This window comes from Coturnix japonica, chromosome 3 (genome assembly GCF_054131305.1).
Source record: "Coturnix japonica strain WE chromosome 3, WE-NBRP24, whole genome shotgun sequence".
In the NCBI taxonomy this organism is placed as follows: domain Eukaryota; kingdom Metazoa; phylum Chordata; class Aves; order Galliformes; family Phasianidae; genus Coturnix; species Coturnix japonica.
In genome coordinates, this window is record NC_140665.1 from 98,515,421 (window position 1) to 98,538,410 (window position 22,990).

At 41.0% G+C, this 22,990-nt stretch overlaps 1 protein-coding gene across 17 annotated transcripts in view; it reads right to left on the reverse strand.

The window, feature by feature from the left end:
- The window catches only part of ITSN2 (intersectin 2), a 59,118-nt gene that overhangs the window by 25,487 nt on the left and 10,641 nt on the right, over positions 1-22,990 (reverse strand). For 8 of the 17 annotated variants that reach the window (XM_015859536.3, XM_015859537.3, XM_015859539.3 and 5 more), the window contains exons 3-17: positions 14,763-14,855; positions 13,359-13,422; positions 12,202-12,365; positions 10,708-10,905; positions 9,756-9,852; positions 8,938-9,080; positions 7,911-7,974; positions 6,143-6,280; positions 5,922-6,007; positions 4,703-4,965; positions 3,886-4,035; positions 3,516-3,656; positions 2,562-2,649; positions 1,817-1,956; positions 895-975 (exon numbers count right to left, since the gene is read on the reverse strand). In XM_015859536.3, coding sequence (XP_015715022.2) covers positions 895-975; positions 1,817-1,956; positions 2,562-2,649; positions 3,516-3,656; positions 3,886-4,035; positions 4,703-4,965; positions 5,922-6,007; positions 6,143-6,280; positions 7,911-7,974; positions 8,938-9,080; positions 9,756-9,852; positions 10,708-10,905; positions 12,202-12,365; positions 13,359-13,422; positions 14,763-14,855 — 1,910 coding nt within the window. Of the gene's footprint in view, positions 1-894; positions 976-1,170; positions 1,347-1,816; positions 1,957-2,561; positions 2,650-3,515; positions 3,657-3,885; positions 4,036-4,702; positions 4,966-5,921; positions 6,008-6,142; positions 6,281-7,910; positions 7,975-8,937; positions 9,081-9,755; positions 9,853-10,707; positions 10,906-12,201; positions 12,366-13,358; positions 13,423-14,762; positions 14,856-22,990 lie in introns of those variants that run through there. The other 9 variants (XM_015859541.3, XM_085543979.1, XM_085543981.1 and 6 more) reach the window with 3 other exon arrangements.

The following is a 22,990-nucleotide window of genomic DNA, read 5'->3' on the forward strand; positions in this document are numbered from 1 at the left end:
CTGATACCATTTCAGTCTCAAATTCAGAATTCATATACCTGACTCCATATACCTGATGAGGTCCAGAGCACCTCCCCTACAACGACAGGCTGAGGGAGCTGGGCTTGTTCAGCCTAGAGAAACAAAGGCTGCGGGGTGACCTCACTGCAGCCTTCCAGTACCTAAAGGGAGCCTATAAACAGGAGGGGAGTCGACTCTTTACAGAGGTTAATGGCAGGAGAAGGGGAAGAGGTTTTAAGTTGAAGGAGGAAAGATTTAGGTTGAATGTCAGGGGGAAGTTCTTTACTATGAGAGTGGTGAGGTGCTGGAACAGCTGCCCAGAGAGGCTGTGGATGCCCCGTCCATCCCTGGAGGTGTTCAAGGCCAGGTTGGATGGGGCCCTGGGCAGCCTGAGCTGGTATTAAATGTGGAGGTTGTGTGGCCCTGCCTGTGGAAGGGGCTGGAGCTTTGCGATCTTTGAGGTCCCTTCCAACCCAACCATTCTATGACTCTATGATTCCCAGCTTCAGGTGTATGAACGTAGGCACAGTCAGACACATAGAGAGCAACAGATGGAAAGCTGGGAGAAGACACCATTTCCATCTTAGACAGTGCTCTTTTTGTTGATGTTACCTTAACTAAAAAGAAAATGTCGAATAAAACAATTTAAACACAGCCCATTAAGAACAAAAATAGCGATCATCACTTTGCAGTTTGGCCTTATAAGCAGGTAAACAAAATTGTACGTCTTTATGAGGATTTAAAAGCTAGCAGGAAGAGCAAAACTACTGGTTTTGTTTTAGGAAAATGTCTTTAACGTAAGTTATACATCCAAACAGAAAAGGTGAGCAGAGGAAAAAAAAAACACAAGTGAAGTAATTCAAAAAGCAAAAGAGCCAAAGATTAGAAAATAACCTTAAGTAAGAGGAAGAGGTGGTTGAGACAGCTTAGCAGAGACAAAAGGCACTGAAGAACAGAATCATCCATACTGTCACACTGTAAGATAAGGCAGATAAAAAGCTAATTAATCTTTGCACCGTATTTCAGAAAACATTTCAGGGAAGACTAAAGAGCGGATGCAGCCACTGAACACGGCAAGCCATGCAAGCACACAAGGAACTAAAAATGCACATGGCCAATGTTTCGTGCAGCCCGTTCTTTTGGCAAGAAAAGAAACTTAGAAATGCTTACAAATTCATCCCTGTTCTTTTCAATGGCGAGCGTAGAGCCCTCACATTGGCCCAGCACAAATGCATTGCACAGGAATACAGCTCACATCACTGCCACTGAGAGTAGGCCAGGAAATAAAGTTAAGCAGATGCATGCCTGAGCGCTGTACGCATTGTTAGGTACATTGAGAGTTGCTGCTGAAACAAAAATAGTTTTAGGGCCAGCAGTCAACATTTACCACCTTATCCTCAAAGAAGCAGCCTATGCTGACTTACAAACAGCAGCCAAGTCTGCTACTGGATCCTGTGTGATATACTGTAAAACCCTGCATTCCTTTCAACAAGAATTAAATGTTCACAAGTCAGAAATTGAAGCCCCATAAGAAAACTGTATAACCCCATAAGTAAAGAACCTCCAAGAGCCTAAGCAACCTCAGTTCCAAAGCAAAGGTTGAGAGTGAGCAACAGTCGATTCATGCAAAGCAACGATCAGCAAGATGTGGATACTTTAGTACATGAGCGATAGCTTTGAATGGGTTGTTCCTGTGCTACAAGACTTCTGGTAATTCTTATGTGACACTAAAAGTTGGGTATGACCTTTTGGAAGCGCCACACACCTTCACACAGGGATGAAGAAATTACTGGATGTATTGAGAGAACACACATACCTTAAGCTGACTGTTAAACGCATCCATTTCAGCAAGTTTAGAAGCAGTTTCCTTCTCAAGGGCATCTAATTGTTCCTTCAGTCTTTGGCACAGTTCTTCCTTTTCTAGAGACTTCTTTTGCACTGAAGCAACTCCTGCATCTGCATTAGAAGAAAGATAAGCAACCTGACAAGGATTTTTGCTCTCAGATTTTCTCCCCAATGTACATACATACATTCCCAGATCCATTCCTTACAAAAATCATTTGACTTACCCTCGTGTTGGCATACAGCACAAAGAAGGGGGCCAACAGCTACCTGACACGTACAGGCGTTACATGTAATACGGAATACTTAACAAATGGTTTTTCATATCATGTTAGATCAATTCACAACAAGCTTCAAAAGGCAGGAATTTGCAGTGTGCTTTGATACAACGTTCAGTGTAAACTTTTAATGACCCCCCCCCAAATTAATGCTATCAAGAACCCACTGTGTAGTAAGGATCACAGCGTCTGAGGATTGTACAGTCTACAGAAATGAATTTTTAAGCAAAAACGTGCTTATTTGCTCCTTATTTACAACATGGCAGAAGTAATGGAACGCAGATACAACAACTCTTAGGCAGTTCTCACTGAAAAAGATATTAAAACAAAGGTAGGACTGGCCCCCCTATACTCTACAGCTTGTTTTTTTCCAACAGTATGGTGTAAAATGACAAACACCCAGCAATGTGAACCACACAGAACTCATCTGCACGAACTTACTTTGAGCGCTGTCGAGTTGAACGTTTTTAATTCTTTCATTTAACAGCTGCTTCTCAGGAACTAAACAGGTCAGCTTGTTCTGATACTCCTGTAGAGATTGAAGAGAGCATAACAAATGTTTAATCCTGTTCATACAGCTGTGTGCAAGAACTGTCAGACATAACCCCAAGTCACTTTAATGAAGCATGGATGCAAGTTACCACTACAGGGCAGAGGAAAAACTACTTTTATACTCATTGTATGAACAACATTAACACCAAATACTTCTTAATCTTTAAATCTTTTCGCAGTTGGAAGAAAAAAAAAATTAACAGATTTATTAAAAGTAGAAACTATCATGAGAACTGAGCTACAGGCTCCTTAGAACTTTTTACATGTTCTGACAGGGATAGGTCAAAGGGGAATAGCTTTACACTAAAAAAGGTGAGATTTAGGTTAGATGTCAAATTATTTGCTCAGAGAGCGGTGAGGCACTGGCACAGTCTCTCCAGAGAAGCTGTGGTTGCCCCATCCCTGAAGACGTTCAAGGCCAGGTTGGATGGGGCACTGAGCAGCCTGAGCTGGTGGGTGACAACCTTGCCTACAGCAGAAGGTTGGAAGTGGAAGGGCTTTAAGGTCCCTTCCAATCTAAGCCATTCTATTCACTGCCTCAAGTCTAACACAAAAACCCTCACAAAAAAACTGAGGCTGGAACCATCACAGTAACGATTAAAATGTCGTCACTATTATCAGTTCAAAACAGTTCTGACTACTGTCTGCATTCAATTATCAGCTTCTTGTTGTACGTGCAATCAATTCTTTCGCACCAAAAATAAGCCTAAAAAACCTCTGCAGTGCTGACGGCCTTGCAGACTCAAACTGATACACTATTCCTCCCTGTTGGAGCACATAAAATTACTGAAACACAAAGCAGGAAATAAAGGAGAATTAAAAGCTTATCAGAAAGTGATCTACCTGAAGTTGCTGTTGTAGTTGCTTGACTTCCATAATTCCTTGGTCACATTTTCTATCTAAAGCCTCCAGCTCAGCCTTCCGAATCTGCTTTTTGCTTCGAATATCTTGCAATCTGCCTGAAATTTGCTGATGTTTGTCTGTCTAGAAAGAAATCAGAGTAATTACATATAGCAACAAAGCCTTTCTTTACTACATCCGCAGGCATGTTACTACACAATCAACTTCCTACAAGAACTCAAAAATACCTGGTTTAGATTGCTCATCCAAAGCAGAGTGAAGCTCCTAGCACACCATTCTCTATACTCTAAGATTGGCATACTTCAAAATATCACATTTCATTTCAAGTTGGCCAGTAAAATGCATATCTTACCAGAGCTTCTAATTCAAGGTTAAGGCTCTTCTTCTTAGAGGTCAACTTGATAATTTCTTCTTGTTCCCTGTTACGTTGATTAAGAAGTTCTTGGCGGCGAATTCTCTCCCATTCCAAACGCCGCTGGCGCTCAAGTTCTTGCTTTGCTGCCTACGGAAAAGTTACACTGCTTTAAATCACCACACAGATACAGAACACTAAGATCATGTTTTAATACAATGTGCAGCAACATAATGGATTGCTTTTCTCAAAATGATCTTGTAACTTCAGCATCGAAGAATGGAGGAAGCGATCCTCTAAGATCCTGTATGCCATGCTCCTATCCCTTATAAAGCTATTTGAAGAAAGATGCACAATTCAGAGAGGGGGAAAAAATTCAGCTTAGAAAACTGACAATAAACGAGCACACTGCATTACTCTTAACCCCTTCTGAGTATTTCACAGAACTCTATAAAACATGAAACGCTTACATATGCATTGAGACCCCAGCTAGAAGTAAATCTGCCTGAAGTTCAAAGAGCAAATTATTATCAATGATGAATTCGGTAGAGTCTTGTTAGGAATATAGATTTTTTTTCTTATTAAATCTAAGAAAACTGTCCAACAAGTCTCATCTGTTCTTTGAAGAATGTGAACGTCTTTGACTTACAACACCACTTTGTTCATTTATAATGGACACAATATTTTCAGACAGAAATGCCACTGGCCCCTCAATGAGTCAAAGTCAGTGCCCAAACCCTGAGTGCTCCATCAAGTGAATACCACATGTACATACATATTCCTTAAAACATTACAAAAATAATGTCAAGAAAACAACCTCCCGCCTTTCTATTTCTTTCCTCCTTTCTTCTTCCCTTTGCCTTTCCAGCTCTCGTTGTCTCTCCAGCTGCCTTTCCAATTCAAGTTGTTTTTTCCGTTCCTGCTCCTGCCGTTCCCTCTCTCTTCGTTCTTGTTCTTCTCTTTCCTTCTGAGCCTTACGTTCTGCCTCTCTCTGCTGCTGTTCCAACAGGACCTGGCGACGTTTTTCCAGCTCCACATTTCCTCTCTCATAGTTTGCTTTTCTTTTGTCCTCAAACGTCACTAAAACAAGGAAAAGTAGTTATTTCTGCCCTGTGCTAAACACTGCTCTCAAATAAGTGCCTCAGTTGTGCCACTAAAGATAGGTATCCTCTCTTTGGCAAGTTCAGGTACTTAGGTCATGGACGATGAGCACATTTTTTTTCTAGTATTATTTTTCTTCTCCAAAATACCCTGAAACTTTCCTAAGTCTATTCCAACTACAAAAACATTGCAATTTAAAACTGACCAAGAAAATGGTTTCAATTTTAGAGGTAACACAAAGGAACAGCTCCTACAAGCTGAGAGAAGTCAATATTTTGCTACAGAGGTTTTCCACTGAGCAAGAAATGCTAACACACACAGAATTAGCCTTAAAGGGCGTTCCCTGTAAGATCTCTTGGAGTTAAAAACAGCAGAAAACAAAACAGGATTAAGCTGAACTACAGCAGGGTAAAAGGAGTTTGAAAGGAATGACTCAGTTTCCCAGTAACCACTCTTTAAAAAGAGAGGCACATTGCTGCACACACAACAGACCTTTGCTTGTTGCATCAGGTAGCCAACAGCAGAATTTACTTCTGTGTGCAAATCATATCTCGTTTTTAGATAATTAAACAACACTGGGATCTCCTGTTTTCAGAATGTCCAGAACAAAGTACTGCCAGTAACACTCCACTGCAAAAAATTGTGCAGTAGCATTGCAGTAGTTGGAAATGAAAGATTTGTTTTCCAAAATACATTATTAATCAGCACATTTTTCCATTCCTACAGCTAATAATAGCTCTGTCTTCTCAATTTTATTAGATGTAATAGGCTGACTACATCCACTTAACAACCTTCCTACCATCCAAGTTAAAAGGGATGTAGCTCTTGAAATGAACCCCCCAGGGATTTGATTATGTCTTCCACTTTCTAACTGTTCCATAGTCCTTGCAAGACAGCTTTATTTACCAGCAACGAAACCATGAACTTAGTTTTACCTGGCTGTTTTTTCTGTGGCTCCTCCTCTTGCACAGGCTGGTAAGATGGCAGAGTCCCATTAATATTTTCAGTGTACTTTCCACTCCTGGAGATGGCAAAAAAAACAAAACAAAAAACCCCCAAAACACAAAACCCCATTAGACAAATAATAGTCACCTTGTTTGCACAAAAAAAATTCTGTTGAAGGTACAGTCATGTTTCATTGCCCTCAGCAGTTTACCTGAAGGAAGGTGGTACCAGCTCTAGAGGCAGAGTTAGTGGCAGAGGTTGCCCAGCTTTGGCCATATCAGTGAGGTGCATGGCCAGCACAAACTCATCTGCTTTCAGCTGTCCATCTCCATCAATATCCGCCAGTGACCTGCATAGTTTTAATGGTAATAATAATTAGAACTGAACAGCATGACCACTCACAAGCAATAGCTGAAGACTTTCACACCTGGAACTGTGAAATAAAACTGAAAACTCCTCTGAAATGATCTGGCAAAAATAATTAAAATTAGTAATACAAACCATGGATGGAAGGAGAGATTATTCTCCAAGAACCAGATATGGAGCACGTCCTTCGACACACTTAGACTGGACTTATGTGAGATGCTTAATAGGTGCCTGTGCTGTATTTTGTACTCAGAGTTGGACACACAAGAAAGAATTGAGCCATTTTAAAAAAGAATCAAAGAGGAAGCAAACAAAAAATCCACCACCCACTCACACACCACAGGGAAAACAAAAGCAGGAGATGATGAAATGAGCTTTTTATTGTGTTGACAGACCAGCACTATTCACACACTACTGTTATTTATTATCACATTGTTACTATTATATTACAGTAATTAAGAACATAATGCCAGTAGAAATATCAGTAATTCCTTACGTTGGGCAAAACTGTAACTTGGTCTGTTAATCGTCTACACGTGCACAGAGACAACCCTGCATTGGCTACTGATCCATTCAGGCCAGGCACCCAGGAGGAAAGCAGTAACTGTGTACCTGCTTTATTTCTCACACTCCAAAGTGGATGAACACAACCACAAACTCCATTTTCACCCTCACTGAATGCAATCAAATTAGTTGAACTAGTAGGAATAATGTTTCGGGTCACTGCTGATAATACAAACAAATGTCTGCCCCCCAAGACAACAGTGGAACTTCAGAAAGATCTATGAAGCACAATATTAATGTAAATTCCTCTGGAACAGTGAAGTTCAAGCACAACATCCAAGTTATGACTGAAAGCAAAGCCCAAACTATCATATCTAGAAGGTTAAAGGCAGATCATTCAAGCCTTCAGACAACTGTAACAACTTCCATCTCCACAGCAAAGACAAATCTTAAGAGCTGTTTGATATTCGAGTACCTTGATGGGCTGCTCCTTCCTTAAACTCTCCATATTCAAAAACTAACAAGATCATAGAATTATCACAGAACAGCTTGGGTTGGAAGGGACCTCAAGGATCACGAAGCTCCAACCTCCCTGTCCTCATGTAGGGCCACCAACCTCCATTTCTAATTCTAGACCAGGCTGCCCAAGGGCCCCATCCAACCTGGCCTTGAACACCTCCAGGGACTCACAACCTCTCTGGGCAGCCTGTTCCAAGGTGAGATGGTCTTTTGCTTTGCAACCCTGCTTTTTAAACCAACGAACCCTTCCCTCAGGTTAAGTAGCTCACCACTGAAATGGAAACTGAAATTAACATCTGTACTACTCTATGGAGCTCAAAAAACAAAGCGCGGATAGAATAGAATCATAGAATCCTTAGAGTTGGAAGAGACCCGTGGGGGTCTTCTAGTCCAAAAAGTGAGAAGTTTATTATGTTAAGTTGAAGTGTCTTTTCAAAATGCATCAAACACCAAACAAGTTTAAGCAGTAACTTAGTTTCTGGTTACAGTGTTAGATCTATGGTGTCCTTTCATCACTTCTCATTAAATAAAAATTACCTCTATTTTAACACCATAAACGTATTGGATGCATCATCAGTAACTCAACTTACCAAATAGTAGCCAGCTGAGTCTGTGAGAGGTTTGATTGCAGAAGGGCATTCCTTGCTTGAAATCCTTCATGCAAAAACACAAAAGAGATTAATAAATGCTATGAACAAAGATTCACATGTAGCAAAAATGGGTCATGAACCGGGGCATGTTTATTTCTGATGTTAATCTAATCCATTTTCATTAATCGCTGACAGTTGGCATTACTTCCAGGCTTAACAAAAGGCATTTCAATCTGAACACAATGAAGATGGAAGTATTTTTGTGTAATTCTCTTTTCATTCAAAGGTCAAAAGAGGAAAAACTGACATTAAAAAGGGGGTATTTATGGTAATCCCCACAGCTGTTTCAAGAGCACAGCTGATTGTCTGCTGAAGTTTGAGCTGGTAAGCTGGAAAACAGCCAGGTTTTTTAGGTTAACAGAGAACCATACACCTTTTTCAGGCAAGTCAATGAAACCTTCAGCTCAAAAATCAACCAAACAAGATAAAACGCAAAGAGTCCCTTTCAGGAAAGAAACAATTCTCCCTTTTTGTGTACTAAAAAACTGAGGCAAAGGGTTGGCAAGCAGTCCATCACAATGAGAAATCTGCTCAGCTACAGGGATACATTCTGACTCCAAACCTGCCTCCTGCTTTTTCAGCGTTCCACTCAGCGGATTACAGTTCATAATCCAGTTTTACAAGCACTTTCATTCATTTCAAATTCTGCTCTTGTGCTAAGTTGGTGGGAAGTCTTTCAAAACCACCACAATGCTGTAGCACAGCACGAATGTCACTGGAAGTCAATGAAGAATTACTCCCTTAAATTACTTTCCAGAAGTTACAAATCCATGCCTGCAGTACTGCCACAACCTTTCTCAACTGCTTTCTTTATGAAGAAGACAAAGCCCGAATAGCAAAGCAATTACTGATGGATATACACAGAAATGGAGCACATGGCACAAAAACAACTGTGTAGATGTCTCTCATTTTCACAGAAAGCACTGCTCCACTGCTTTCTCCCCTCTGTACCAAATGCCATACTCACCCGATAAATATCCACTCATACTTTTATCAAGGCTGTTAAATTTCTGTCTGTATTTTAATCTGGAAGCCTGAGGAACTGCCCAGTCTGAAGGTGCAATCTTTGGTGAATTCCCAGCTAGTGAAGCACTGGAGGAAGAATTCGAACTGTTCCAAAAAAGAAAGATCTCTATGTTAATCGCTTGGCTTAACAAACAGGCATTGGAATAGAAGATATACAGAATCATGTATATCTTGTGCCCAGATGAGGAGCCCAAAGCTGGACATGCATTCACAAACACTTCTGAGTCACCTTCTGGAACTGAGAACCCTCTGCACTGTCCTTTGGGAAACTGTTCCCTCAAAGCCCAACTGTACAGCAGGTAAACCCAAACCCTTCCTTCTGTCCATGACAAAGCTCTAAAATCAGCAAATAGAGCAGCTGATGACAAAGATTAGTAATCTTCTATTATTCATAAAACAAATTCACAGATAAACATTTACAACAAATGCTTTTCTTATGTGTCTGTTGGTGTTATCTATAATGAATGAGCACATCAATCCATAAACACTGCTTTTACAACCACTTGTTGTGCTTCTATTTGCTAATGCTGTACATTCCACTCTTTTTGGCACTGCTTTTTCTTTTTTGAGCTTTCTCATCTACTTCAGAAAGCTTTGTTAGAGTTAAAATATTAATTAGCCTATATAAAAACTATTTACTTTCAGATATGGTAGGCTGTTATTAATGAATAATACCTTAAAGATGTAAGTGCTTCATGTTTCTTATAAAGTGTACTACTCGAGACTAAGACATCGCCATTGTAAACTTAACTTTCATACCTGCTAGATCCTAAATCGATTAGTGACTGTGCCTTCTGCATGTTAGATCCACCAAACCCTCCTGCCACGGGACCTAAGGAACCAGTATGAGGCTGCACTGAAACAAAGAAAAACAAAAGCTGTAAAGAAAACAGGTACATGGTAGTGAAGTTACCTAAGTGTTTGAGAGAAATAAGAGAAGCTAACCAGCACCTTGCTTTTAAGGTTATTTAGCTATGAAAGATGTGATGAACACAAACTTTGGAAAGAATATGTGTGTACTGGGTGGCCAGAAGGGAGAGGGAGGTGACTGTCCTCCTCTGCTCAGCTCTTGTGAGGCTCTATCTGCAGTACTGCATCCAGGCCTGGGGCCCCCAGCACAGGAAGGATGTGGAGATCTTGGAGTGGATTCAGGAGGCCACTAAGATGGTCAGAGGGCTGGAGCACTTCTCCTATGAGTAAAAGTTGAGGGAACTGGGCTTGTTTAGCTTGGAGAAAAGAAGGCTCTGGGAAGACCTCATTGTGGCCTATAAGCATATAAACAGGAGGAGGAACAGCTGATTACAGGGATGGACAGTGATAGGACAAGGGGGAATGGTTTTAACCTGAGACAAGGAACACTTAGGTTGGATCTTAGGAGGAAGCTTTTCATACACAGGGTGGCAACGCACTGGAACAGGCTGCCCAAGGAGGCTGTGGATGCCCCATCCCTAGAGGAAACGAAGGCCAGGCTGGATGTGGCTCTGGGCAGCCTGAGCTGCTGGTTGGCAGCCCTGCACACAGCAGGGGGGTTGAAACTGGATGACCACTGTGGTCCTTTTCAACCCAGGCCATTCTATGATTATACGATTACGATGCTATACATATTTCTTTGTTTTTAAATTGCACATAGCATCAGTTTTGTCTCTGAAATTAGCCACAGAGAAAATGAGGTTCACATATCAAACTGAGCCATGGACTGCACTGTACTTACTTGAAGAGAAAGGTATGGCCAAAGGCTGCAGAAGGCTGGATGTTCCATTTGGCAGTGATGAGGTACTGACAGAAGGCACCAGGGGAGCAGAAATAACCAAAGGAGGAATGGATGTCATTGAGGTCAGAGACATTGGAGCTAATGGTGTGATCGTAGACATGGATGTTGGCATGGACAAATTTGGCATACTACCCATTCCTAGAGCAAAAACAAACAATGCATGATTTTGCATTGCAGAGACTCCAGCAAGAAATGAAATCCACTATGCTAAGTAAAAACTACACAAAGCAGCCTGCATCCAACAATGCAATAAATTAAATAGATGCTTGTGTAAAATATTTACTTTTCCACTCACACAACGCAGCTAACAGAAGGAAATATACCAAAGCAGATGAATTTTCAAAATGAAACCCAAACCCTGCTCCTTACAATTCATTCTCCAGGTTGACCTGGCAGATATTTCACAAAAGGATTAAGATGTCATTTTCTATAATTATCAACATAACTCACTTTTTAACAAGCCTTTCTGTGTCTGCCCCCTGAGACAGAACTAGAACAGGAAACCTGCAACAATTCTTTACAAAGAACAGCTCATGATATTTCTGAACTAAGTCTCTTCCTAATCTTGGTCCTGGAAGAATGTACAAGGGTGAAATCCATATTTAGGGGCCCATGCCCAGCACAAGGGCTTCTTTAAGGTAGTTTTTTGATTAGGACACTCAAATTACTGACTAAATCTTGCGGAGGAAAACAGGATGCAGATGAGGTGATGAAAGGTTAATAGTAAGTATTAATTTGCCAACCACAGCTATATATAAATGCATGCATTGGTATGCAAACACAAGGTTTACAGTTGGGCAGACATTTAAAATCACACGTGCAATTAATACACGCATACATTTAGCTGTATAAACACCAAAAGAAGTACATGCTGAATTTCGTAGCCTAGCTGAAACCAGGTGTATAGTTTCTCCTACAAAATACCCATCAGCAGACATGCACTGACACACATTCAATTTTAAAACATAGCAGAAAAGTTAAAAACAATTATATTTTGTTAATGATCGAGTAAACAATCTGATTCATCCTATATAAGTATTATATATAACTGATGTTAAAACTTTGACCGCTGGCTAAGTTTGACTTAAAAGGAAGAAAGTTAGGAGTGTAATCTCATGAGTGAATAGAGGGAGACAGAAAAAGGCCTTCAGTATGACAGCCTGCAAGTCAAAGGGCAGATGTGAAGGGCCCTCCTGAACCTCAAAATTCAATAGATGCTGCTTCTTTATTATTAAACGTCTCCAGAGAATGAAGTCATCAAAAAGGCCATTTGCTCTGCCTAAGTAAGAGGCTTCATGGATTTCTTGCATGGTGGTTTTTTGGTTTGAACTGACTCCCTCAGTGATGTGGTCAGATTAATGATACTCGTATTTGAATGCAGAACAACTGTGTGTTTTCTCTTTGAACACTAATTAACAATATATTAATAAGTACCGAAGCGAGCTGACATTAGAGGTGAAAGTACTGGAGTTTGTTTCATGACAGGAGGGAGAACCATAGGCAAGTGCTGTCCTTGTAATTTCAGCTTGATGAGTTTCATGGCTATAGAGAACTCCAGTTGATCCATTTTTCCATCTTTGTTCAAGTCTGACAGTGCCCTTAAGGAAAAAACAAAGAAAGAAAGAGTCCACATGAGAGAAATGTAACTTAAAGTTTTTCATAAATGAGAAGATTTATCATCAATTTTACATATTTTTATACAAGAAAACAACACACTGCAACCATCTATATGCTTTCTACTTATGACAACATTTAAATTCTCGTAAGTTTGCATCATTTCAAAGTATAATGCCTAACTGCATCCAATTTAATTCACTTGGTAGACTTCTCCTTACTTCAGTTTTAAAGTTACTGTGTATTAAATACTTAAAAGAGTAGGAAGATATTTGGGAAAATAGTCATCTCCTGCTTACTTGTTGCTACAGCAATGCTTCTTTCCACAATTATTTTAAATGAGCATGTCATAGCATAAGGAATTACTGCAAAAAAACATTACAATACATAAACCTGCTACAGGCATTAAAAGCCACTTTGAAAACTGCATTACTTCATGAATTCTAAAATCTTATTAATAATTAAATGTCTATGAACAGGCACAGGAATATGGATAAAATTAGTAGAAAATGCTGAGGTTAATAATGAGCTGCATGTTCCACTCCCAGCTTTGTTCTCTTACTACTCAGAACAAATCAGGGCTGATCTGTGCTGTCAAGTGTCAGAAGAAGAAATTAACTTCGTATTAGATCGAAATACATCCTTTCACGCTGTCCACTAGTGAGTTCCTCTTTATTATTATGGTCTGCTCTGACTTTCAGCACGCACACATCTTGATAACAACACCCACTGCAGCACCATGGATGAAGACTGAAGAGTTACAGAGAAGAAACGCTATCTTTTAAGTCTTGCAACTACCACATACGTGTTGCAAATAACAGAACTTTGTCCCATTCCTATGTTACAGATCCAGGTTGGTATCTCACAGTCCATTATAACTACTATGGAGCTTCAGATTGTTGTTTGTTTTAGTAGTTGGATGCTATGCACTTCCCATCTTAAGACAGAAAAATCAAATTAAAGCAAGAACCCCTTACCATATGTCAGCGAGGACTGAAGATGGTAGACCTGATTGCAAAAAAAAGGTACGTGCTTGATCACCTATGACAAACATGAAAGAAAGAGGATTTAAAACTAGAGATGTGGATATCGACAAGCATCAGGCATCTCAGATAACCTCAGCGCTCTCCTGTGGGAGCAGATCCTCAAAAGGAATCACCACACTTCATCTTTTCAGTCATGTGTCACTTAGCTCCTTCCTCTGTGACATCTATTATCAGATGGTCTTCTTGTAATCTTGAATCTGCTCCCTGAAGCACAGCTTCAAATAGCAGTAAGAAGCTTTAAAATGTGGGAGTAAAAAAGAAACCAAAAGGCTGCCAACAGTTTAACAAATGTACCATTTCAACAGATGTCGTACAAGTATAAATGGCCAAAAATGTAATCCTGACCTAATTAATTACAGAGGAAAGGATGAGCACACCATTTCTTTCCTTCTCCTTTATCAAACCTAACCAACTGACATTGACTGTGCTGTTAAACAAAGATACAATAAAACACTGACAGTGGTGGTTCTACTTCTCTACGAGCAATTTATAAATGCTTAAATCTAAGGCCTCAGGTTATTTTTTCAGCACCTTCTTCCCCTTCTATTCACATACAGTCTTTAATTTCAAGCACTCAACAGATAAATAACGAAGCCTGCAGACACGCATGTGACAGCCATGACATGGCCTCAAGGTAGTCCCTGGGACTGCACGCTTTCCAGCTGGTGCTAAAATAGCAGCGAGACATCAGTATTTGTTTGGTCAATGCAGGAGATAGTTATTCCCTTAGCCAACAGAAGGGCATACTCCCCACAGACAACTTCCCACTCTTTGTCCTTTTCAGACCAAAAAGAGGAAAAATAGGAGCACCAGAGTTAACAGACAGGGTACAGACTCAGCAGATAGTTAGGCAGGCAGGAGTGAGGGTTAATAAACTATAAGCAGCCATTAATGAGTTGTCAGCATCTCTCTCCCCTGCCTCCTACTCCAGAACAAAGATATCTAACAGCACAGTGTTCTCCAGCCCTTTTCAGACAGAAGAGAGCACTTCTTGTGTCCCTGACATCGCCTGCCACAATAGCTACTACAAGTGTTTTGTTGGCAGCTTCCCATCTCAATGCAGATTCAGCCCCTGATTCTGTTTTCTGAAGCCAGACAGAGTGACAGCACTTGACTGCTGGCTGCAGAAGTGATGGGGTTAATAACTGTGTGCTTCTGTGCCAGACTTCGACCCAAAGCTTGTACAAGTTTAGTAATAACCTGTGGCTGTTTGCCCGAAGTCTGCTTATTAGTCACACCACAAAGGCCTGAAATAGGATGTAGTTTTCAATCCGTTTCACAACACTACTTATGTGTACCCAGAAGTTAATGTGTAATGCAGAATCCCAGACTAACCTGTAATGTAGCCTCCCGTGGGCTTAAGGCTATCGAACTGCTTGTCGTGCTTGGCCCGCTCTTCTGCGGTGATCGCCCATATGTTTGGCCCTCCTAAAACAACAACACAACGAAAGCTTGAAGACTTTGACAAATCAAGCACGTCACTTCTAAAAGCAAAGCTTGGCTTCCCAAAGGACAACACAAAATCGAGGCACACCCAGCTCCTACCAGTTTGGCAAGGGCATTATGAAATGCAAACCTGCTTCCCAGATGTGAAAGTGGCAGCTGTAACAACTCCTCAGCCCTGCTGCTTTTTGCTCTGCTTTCAAACAAGCTGTCTTGTCTTTCCAAGGCAGTGCAAAGTAGTTGCCTGTGGCTGCTGTCAGCTTGCAGCTCGGGCAGGAAACATGCCAACCACAGAACTCTGTGTGAACCAACACTCCCCTGCTCCACCGGTGAACAAACAGGATTCAGTGTCAACTAAAGGGTCTCGTAGAGGAGGCTCACATCCTAAAGCTGCCCAAAAGACTTGCGCTTCATCTCACTGATGCTCTAAAATCAACATTGGGGCTGCTAGTAAAAACAGTCTGGTTTTGTATGGTAAAGGAGTAACATTCTGGATTTATGTCTTAAAATAGCGTGTGATTTCAATTGAGCTTTTTCAGTATTTACAAGGAAAGTGTTTAAAATATTATAGCCTCAAGGTAACATGGAGAAATAGCAAAGAATAATCATGTGCATAGAGATGTTCTGGTATACTAAATAGAATCAGGAGTGACTTCAGAATCACTGTATGAAGGTCTGGGCGTGTGCCTGGGCAGGAAAAGCAGCTTCCAAGTAACAGCTGATTTGGGATTCATGCAAGAGAAGTTTTAACTGGGAAGCCTTTAACAAAATCTCACCTTCTAATCAGTGAATATAAGAATGTGCCATAATTTTCAATGGAACCCCCAGTAGTAACGTTAAAAACTTATTAAAAACATCTCCAGCAAAGTCTAATCAGCATTACCACTTCCAAAGAACTCTTACAGCATCCTCCAAGGAATGGTATCACTCAGCAAAAAGCAGCCAAGGAAACAAATAATTCTTTTAATCGGATATTTACAAGGTTCTCTAAGGGCTATCATTCTCCTCCCATGGTTACACATTGACTTCTTTATGCTGTTGTTTTATATGGAAAGACAAATAGTCAGAAAGCAAACAAATAAGAGGAACTCAATGGAGATATGAATGACAAAATGGTGGAAGAATGTTAGGATATAACCTTGAAGCACCTGAATTTGGAGTTCCACCTCCCCATCCAGCAGCAGTTACCAAGGGTCTATGCTGAAGCAGCTGTTTCACACAGAGGAGACCTCATTTAGAGGAAGGAGAATGAAGATGGGACAAGGAACCTTTCAACTCTTTGAAAGGGTAGGTAACAGCGAGTCAAGAGGAAATGGTTTTAAGTTGAAGAAGGGAAGATTTAGGTTGGATGTCAGGGGGAAATTCTTTACTATGAGAGTGATGAGGTGCTGGAACAGCTGCCCTGAGAGGCTGTGGATGCTCCGTCCATCCCTGGAGGTGTTCAAAACCAGGTTGGATGGGGCGCTGGGCAGCCTGGGCTGGTATTAAATGTGGAGGTTGGTGGCCCTGCCTGTGGAAGGGGGATGAGTTGGAGCTTCATGATCTTTGAGGTCCCTTCCAACCCAACCGTTCTGTGATCCTGTGAAATGGAGAAAATACGTATCCTGAAAATAATAAATACGTATACCTGCCAATAATTCATTTTCCAAGGTAAGAATTTCAGATTTTCCCTGTGCCTGAGAGAGAAACCATAAATCCTTCATAACTCGTTCCATAAAGATACGCTCTCATCTACTGAGGGCTTTTGCAGGCACCAAAGAAAGTAATGCAATAGATCTTAAAACCCAAAGCCCAACCCCAGGTAACCTCAATATTCCACTCATAAGGAAACGTATAAAAATATACATTCATTATTCAAAGAAAACATTCACTTTCAATAATTTTAGCAGTATCCCTCCAGACTTGCCAACACTAAAGACGTTTAAGAAGAGATAATAAAGCACCTTGTAATTTAGAAGGTTGCAGGAAAACATGCCATAAATTCCAAATAGAACTGAGATAAGCAGGGTGGAGCAAGGAATACCCAAACAAAGTCCTCCCGGGGCTGTGATTCTTTACAAGCTAAGAAACAAAATTAATGGCAAAGCACATGAGGGAAGGTGAAAGTGTTGTGAGGGCTCGTTTTCAGCTTACCCAGGTGTCTGTGAGTCTTTTGATGTTCCACTTTGGAGATAAGAATAATGAGAACAAAAAAGCTTGTACTGAAAGCGTCATTAAAAATAAGATCCCTCCAAGCAAAGATACCAAATCAGCCTATCTGAAATCAACAGGGTTGAACACAAGGCCTTGGCAAGTCCACAAAGCGCCTCATGAAACCATTCTTCAAAGGAATTACCATGTTTATTTACGGTACAAATGAAACCATCACAATAAAGACTCATCACAGATGGTAATATTAGTTTGAAACTCAGCCCCCCTGCAAAATCACTATCAAAGCCTGATATGATCCTCAGGAATACTATGGTCATTATTCACTTCCCACTATTCAAGACCCACCTGGACGCCTACCTGTGCAATGTGGTGTAGGGAGCCTGCTTTGGCAGGGGGGTTGGACTCAATGATCTCTAGAGGTCCCTTCCAACCCCTACAATTCTGTGATTCTGTCATCTCCCAAAGCAACCATAAGCTAAAACTGACCTGTCAGCATTGCCTGGTAGACAAACTATCAAGTTTGTTGGGCCACCAAACGTCTTCCTAAGAGAACTTTAGGGTCTGTTTATGACAGGAACATAGACCTTGTTAGGGACAGTCTGTTTTCTTCAGAAGGTTATCAGCCTGACGCAGAGTCCTAATGGCATTTCTAAAGGGACTTGCTTTGATGGGCTGCCAACACAAAGCAGAAACAAACACTTCTTTCCTTAAAAGGGCGAGCTGCAAATGTAAAAGAGGGGAAGAAAGAAAGCGCAGTTCCAGAAGAGCAGAAAACAGCCTTCAAAATGTTGCTGTGAAACTACTGCCACTGGTTACCATTACCTATAGGTAAATGCAGCCGTGCATACTGGCGTTATTAGCAAAGCAACTTCTTCACTTGCAGAACAGTGCAAGGCATTATCACATTCTACAGAGAACTGTGTGTTTTTCACTGGTTGGTGCTGCTTGTTTGGTAATCTCTAAGAAAAACTATGCTCCTACGTGCTACAAAGTTAATTAACCGCACTGAGATAATAAAACTAAATTGGAAGAGCACTCCCTGCATATGTAAGTCATGAAGATGAGTGATTACACACCATTTTTTTAACCATCCAAAGAGAACTAGCAGTAAACTTCATAATGACCCTAAATAAATATTTATCCCTGTGTTTAAAAAGGGGGAAATTTCAGGCAGCAGCTTGTCTACAGCTTCATAACTAGGGACTTTCCACAGCTCAACCACGCAGAGCATCCATTGCTGCCTCCCATCAAGAGAACTGCTTGGTGTACAACAGGATGGGATAACTCTACTACAAATACAAACATAGGGAGACTGGAATTCAGCTCACCAAAGAAATATTCACTACTGATCAAACTGAACGACCCCAACTGAGGCAAACAAAGTGCGGAATCATACTTTTCATTTCTCTTTGGTATTGGATAAACATGCTAAGAGACTCAAGCACACAATACTTCAGCATTATTATGAATTCCCAGAGTCCCTATCAGCATTTCTAAGATTTTCAGTACTTGTTTCTCTTATTTTTTTTTGTTGATCTTTCTTTATTTTTGTAGCTTCTCTTCCCACCCCAAACACTACCTGCTCATCTTTGGCTCCCAGCTCCCCTAACCTTGGACCACAGCATGACCCACGCTCAACCTCCCTTCCCAACACACGCATTAACCCCACTACTACTTGTCCTACCCAAAAAGCACCACAGAGGCTCTGGGAGTGTGAGGCAACACTACAACGACTGCCAGAGGAAAAGGCCATGTCTGTGCTTAAGGACAACTCGAGCAGTTCCTTTAACACATGAGCTGTTACAAAGGAAACACCTGTAGCTGAAGCTCATTCAACAGTAGGAAAAAGCTCCTTCCATTTCATATTTTCACTGAAGTTCTCTGAATTGCATCCACTGAAGCCAAGAGTCGTTTCATTTTATTTTCTTGTAAGATTTTTTTTTAAAGTCTCTGATGTGCTGTCCAAAAATAACTGCTCCGCACAGCGAGGCTGTTAACAGATCTGGCCAAGAAACGCCTGCTTAACTCAAGGGCACGCTCACAGAAACGTGAAGGAAGAAGCAGCAGATGTTGCATTGCGAGGTATAATTCATACTCCCCCTGTTTTGTGCAGGGCTTCCACATATTGCGATGCATTAGAAATCCTCAGCTTCAGTAGTTCGCTAAAATTAAATACTGGGGTTGTTGACGCACGTGCCCTGTAAACAGGATCTCAATTAGAAATGAACTCCTTTTAGAATGAGTATAATCCCTACCACAACTTAAAGACACATCGCCTCGTGAAGTGTAAGATACATCACAGGATCACAGAATGGCTTGGGTTGGAAAGGACCCCAAAGATCCCAGGTTGGCCCCATCCAACCTGGCCTTGAACACCTCCAGGGATGGACAGGGCAGCCTACAACCCCTCTAGACAGCCTATAGCTGATGCTTACAGTGACGATCCACTTGTTATCTGAATTTAACAGTCCAACTTGATGATTCCAAATCACTTAAACTATCAAGTTATAACAACGGGATATGACTATACTTACACAATCGCAGTGTCATTTAGCTGATTGTGGCTATCCATTTTTAGAAGCTCATTTTTAATTCAATTATATCCAAACTCCACTGAAACACGATGCAATGCACCCAACAAAACATTTTAAAAGAAACAAATAAAGCATACAGAGCAAAGTGCATCAATTTCCTTTTTAAAATGTGTAAATGAAGATCCTTTTGGAGTTCTGTCAGAGCTCCACTAATGCGAGAATGGATGACAACATGAGTATAAACGTGATCATGCTCTTTAAGTGCACACTGGTGTGCTGCCTTTTATGATAGCTGGTTCTAGCATTTGTGTCAGCTCATCCAATGGTGTTTTATGAAGTTTTAACAAGATGAGATATTTTGAATAGCCTTCCCCAAATCTCAGCTCAATAGCAGCAATAACTACCAAGTACTTCTCAGTGGAAGGTATTTGAACATCTCATTGCAGCTTTTCAATACCTGGGAACTTACTCCCAGGAGGGGAGTAAACTCTTGGAAAGGGCTGACAATAGCAGGACACGGGGAAATGGTTTTAAGTTAAAAGAGGGAAGATTTAGGTTGGATGTTAGGGGGAAGTTCTTCACTAGGAGAGTGGTTAGGCCCTGGAACAGGCTGCCCAGGGAGGTTGTGGATGCCCCGTCCTTGGAGGTGTTCAAGGCCAGGTTGGACGGGGCCCTGGGCAACCTGATCTAGTAAAGGTGTATGTTTGGTGGCCCTGCCAGGCAGGGGGGTTGGAACTACATGATCCTTGAGGTCCCTTCCAACCCAGGTCATTCTGTGATTCTGTGAAATGCGATCACAACGTAAAATGGAGGGTCCTCTGCCACATTCTCCCATACCCTGGGAGGCAAAGCCTGCCTCCATCTGTTGCTGGTGTAAGCATACTTGCAGCTGGCAGCCTCTTCAACCTTCCTTGGCGCAACATGACACACAAGTTGGAAGATATGCTTATCCTTCAGTTTAGGGTAAGCCAGCAGCTCTTCTGGGTGAACTGCCATCAACCTGTAGACTCAAAGTGCTTAATAAGGAAAATAAAAGCTTTTCATCAGCACTGTTCAGAGGGAAAACCTGTCGGTGCTTAGATTAAAGCCTTTCATTACTCAAGGTGGATTCTTTTTATACTGCTGCCCACCAGCATTCAGAAAAACCCTACTAATTAATTGAAAAGTTACAAAAGGACAATTTGTTTAATCATTGTCTAGCAAATCTCTGTGGAATGCAGCAAAACTAATAAGATTCAGGTCAGTAGAAGATGCAAAACGATCCTTGAAATTAGGTTGAGGAAAGGAAACGATCCCCTTACAACAACAGGAGCTGACATCAAATGAGAGCAGGACTTTGTTCAAATAATATTATATCCTTTACAGCAACTTCTGTAGCTATTATCTTCATATTTCCAGTTTCTCAGACTGGAAGAGGAAGTGTGAGACTAAGAGGAAAAAAGAACCACCACCAAATTGAAAAAAAAAAACCCAGACAGGAAGGGTGAGACAGAAGGAAAAATGAAGAGGCATTTCCTGAGCAATCTGTGGAATAAAACAAATTAGGAGGTAATTTAAGAAACAAGCCATGGTAACGACTGCCAGCTCAGACCAACTATTCACCTCGCTAAGCAGCCAGCTCCCAAGCCCAACACCTGGCATGGAAGGAAAGCATGGAATGAGCCTGTGGTGGCATTTCCTCACTGTATTTTCTCAGTGTAGCCCCTGATCCAGTCGTGTACGGGATGAAATGGGATGAAAACGCATCTGTATCTAATCACAAGTAGAATCCAAGTCACCTTTTGGCATCCACAGCTTTCAGTGCTTAACTGACGCTGTACTAAGTGCTCTGTTTCATAGCTGCCTATGGTGTTTTCATTTGATATTGGTTAATTCTTCTATTATGAGAGATCAATTAACACTCTCTTGTCACCTTCCCAAGGTCATTCACCATTCTATACATATTTACTGTATCCATCACTCCAAGCTGGAAAGTCCCAGTCAATATAATTACTCCTCATATGGAAGCTGCTCTAACCATTCTTCCTACCCTCTTCTTTCTAAGTTCTAGTCATGGTACACAGCTAACATGCAAGGAAAGCTGGAAAAAAAACCAGAAAGGTAACAAAAGCAAGAACACAAGTTTGCTTAAGCTGTACTCATTAGTATGGTAATTAATAATTAGCAGCATCTTCAGCTACAGTCAGTATAAATAATGGTTTCTGGGCATGCTAGAGTTTGATTTTAAATATAATACATTTTAAAATGTCTAAATTAAGAACTTAAGACTTTCAGTACCTGATTATATCACAGTCCCTAATCATGTTTCCGTGGTGGCTCACGTTCACTGAAAGAAGAGAATCAGGAACAGAGTCCTTCCTTGGGCATTGTGCTCTGTTAGCTTTTAGATATCAGCAATCTGGGAGACTTCTGGAGCCAAAAGCCCACAAGTTTTGGTTCCAAGCACTTGGAGATTTGGGTTCCCTGGTGTTTTGAGACAATGAGTCCTCACCAAAAAGGAAAAAAAAAGAAATAACCACATCTTCTGAACTATAAGCTCAATAATTTCATTGTGAACTGGTAAGAAACTCAGTCCCACAAACATTTCTTGTTTAAGATCTCCAGCATTTCACTCCTTCCAGCTGTCTCGATTATGATTGAAGGCTGTTGTTCAATTGTAAGAAAAACAGCAGATGTCCTCAGCAACTGATCCAAGATACTGAAAAGCCCAAACCTAAAGCATCCCTAATTAAAGTAACACTGCAGCATTGTATAAATGCATTTGACAGACTATGGACAACGTCTAAAAATGGTTTATTCTTGCTATTATGATTAGGGGGCTAAACCTGAACTCATTCTGCCAATACCAATTAATATTATCTCCGGCCTGTTCAAAGTCCATAGGCCACAACAACTACAAGAAGACACAGTATTTAGCAGATGCTAAAAAGGCAGTTTGTCATAGTGTGAAATACAACCCCACGTTGTACCAACCATATGAAGTAGTTTATCAGAGTAGGAGTGCAATTCCCAAAATGCTGGAGCTCATCTTTCTATCAAGATGAGTGAAACATTCAATAGTCAAAGCCCCCTGAAGTTCTGCCATGTGGTTGATTGATGTTTGAGTCCCTATAGTGAAGCCTTCGGGTTCTAGCTTCATTTTGGGGAAGTATTTGTTGATGTCCTTACATTTTCTGCTTTGTCTTTTTAAGTATATGCTCTGAGGAACAACAGAACCACGAGGAAGTCTCACCGGCATCCAAAATGATTAAAGCAGCCTGAATTATAGACATATTACAGATGATGAATCCCCTGGTCCCCCACGCAGCGCAGTCTTACCTTACAGAAACTAACACGGTCCTAAAAGTAAAACCTCATCAAGGCAAGGTAGCTTAAAGTAACTCAGTGGATGATATTTGTCAAGTTACCAACTAAAGCTGAAGGCTGGTTTAGGAC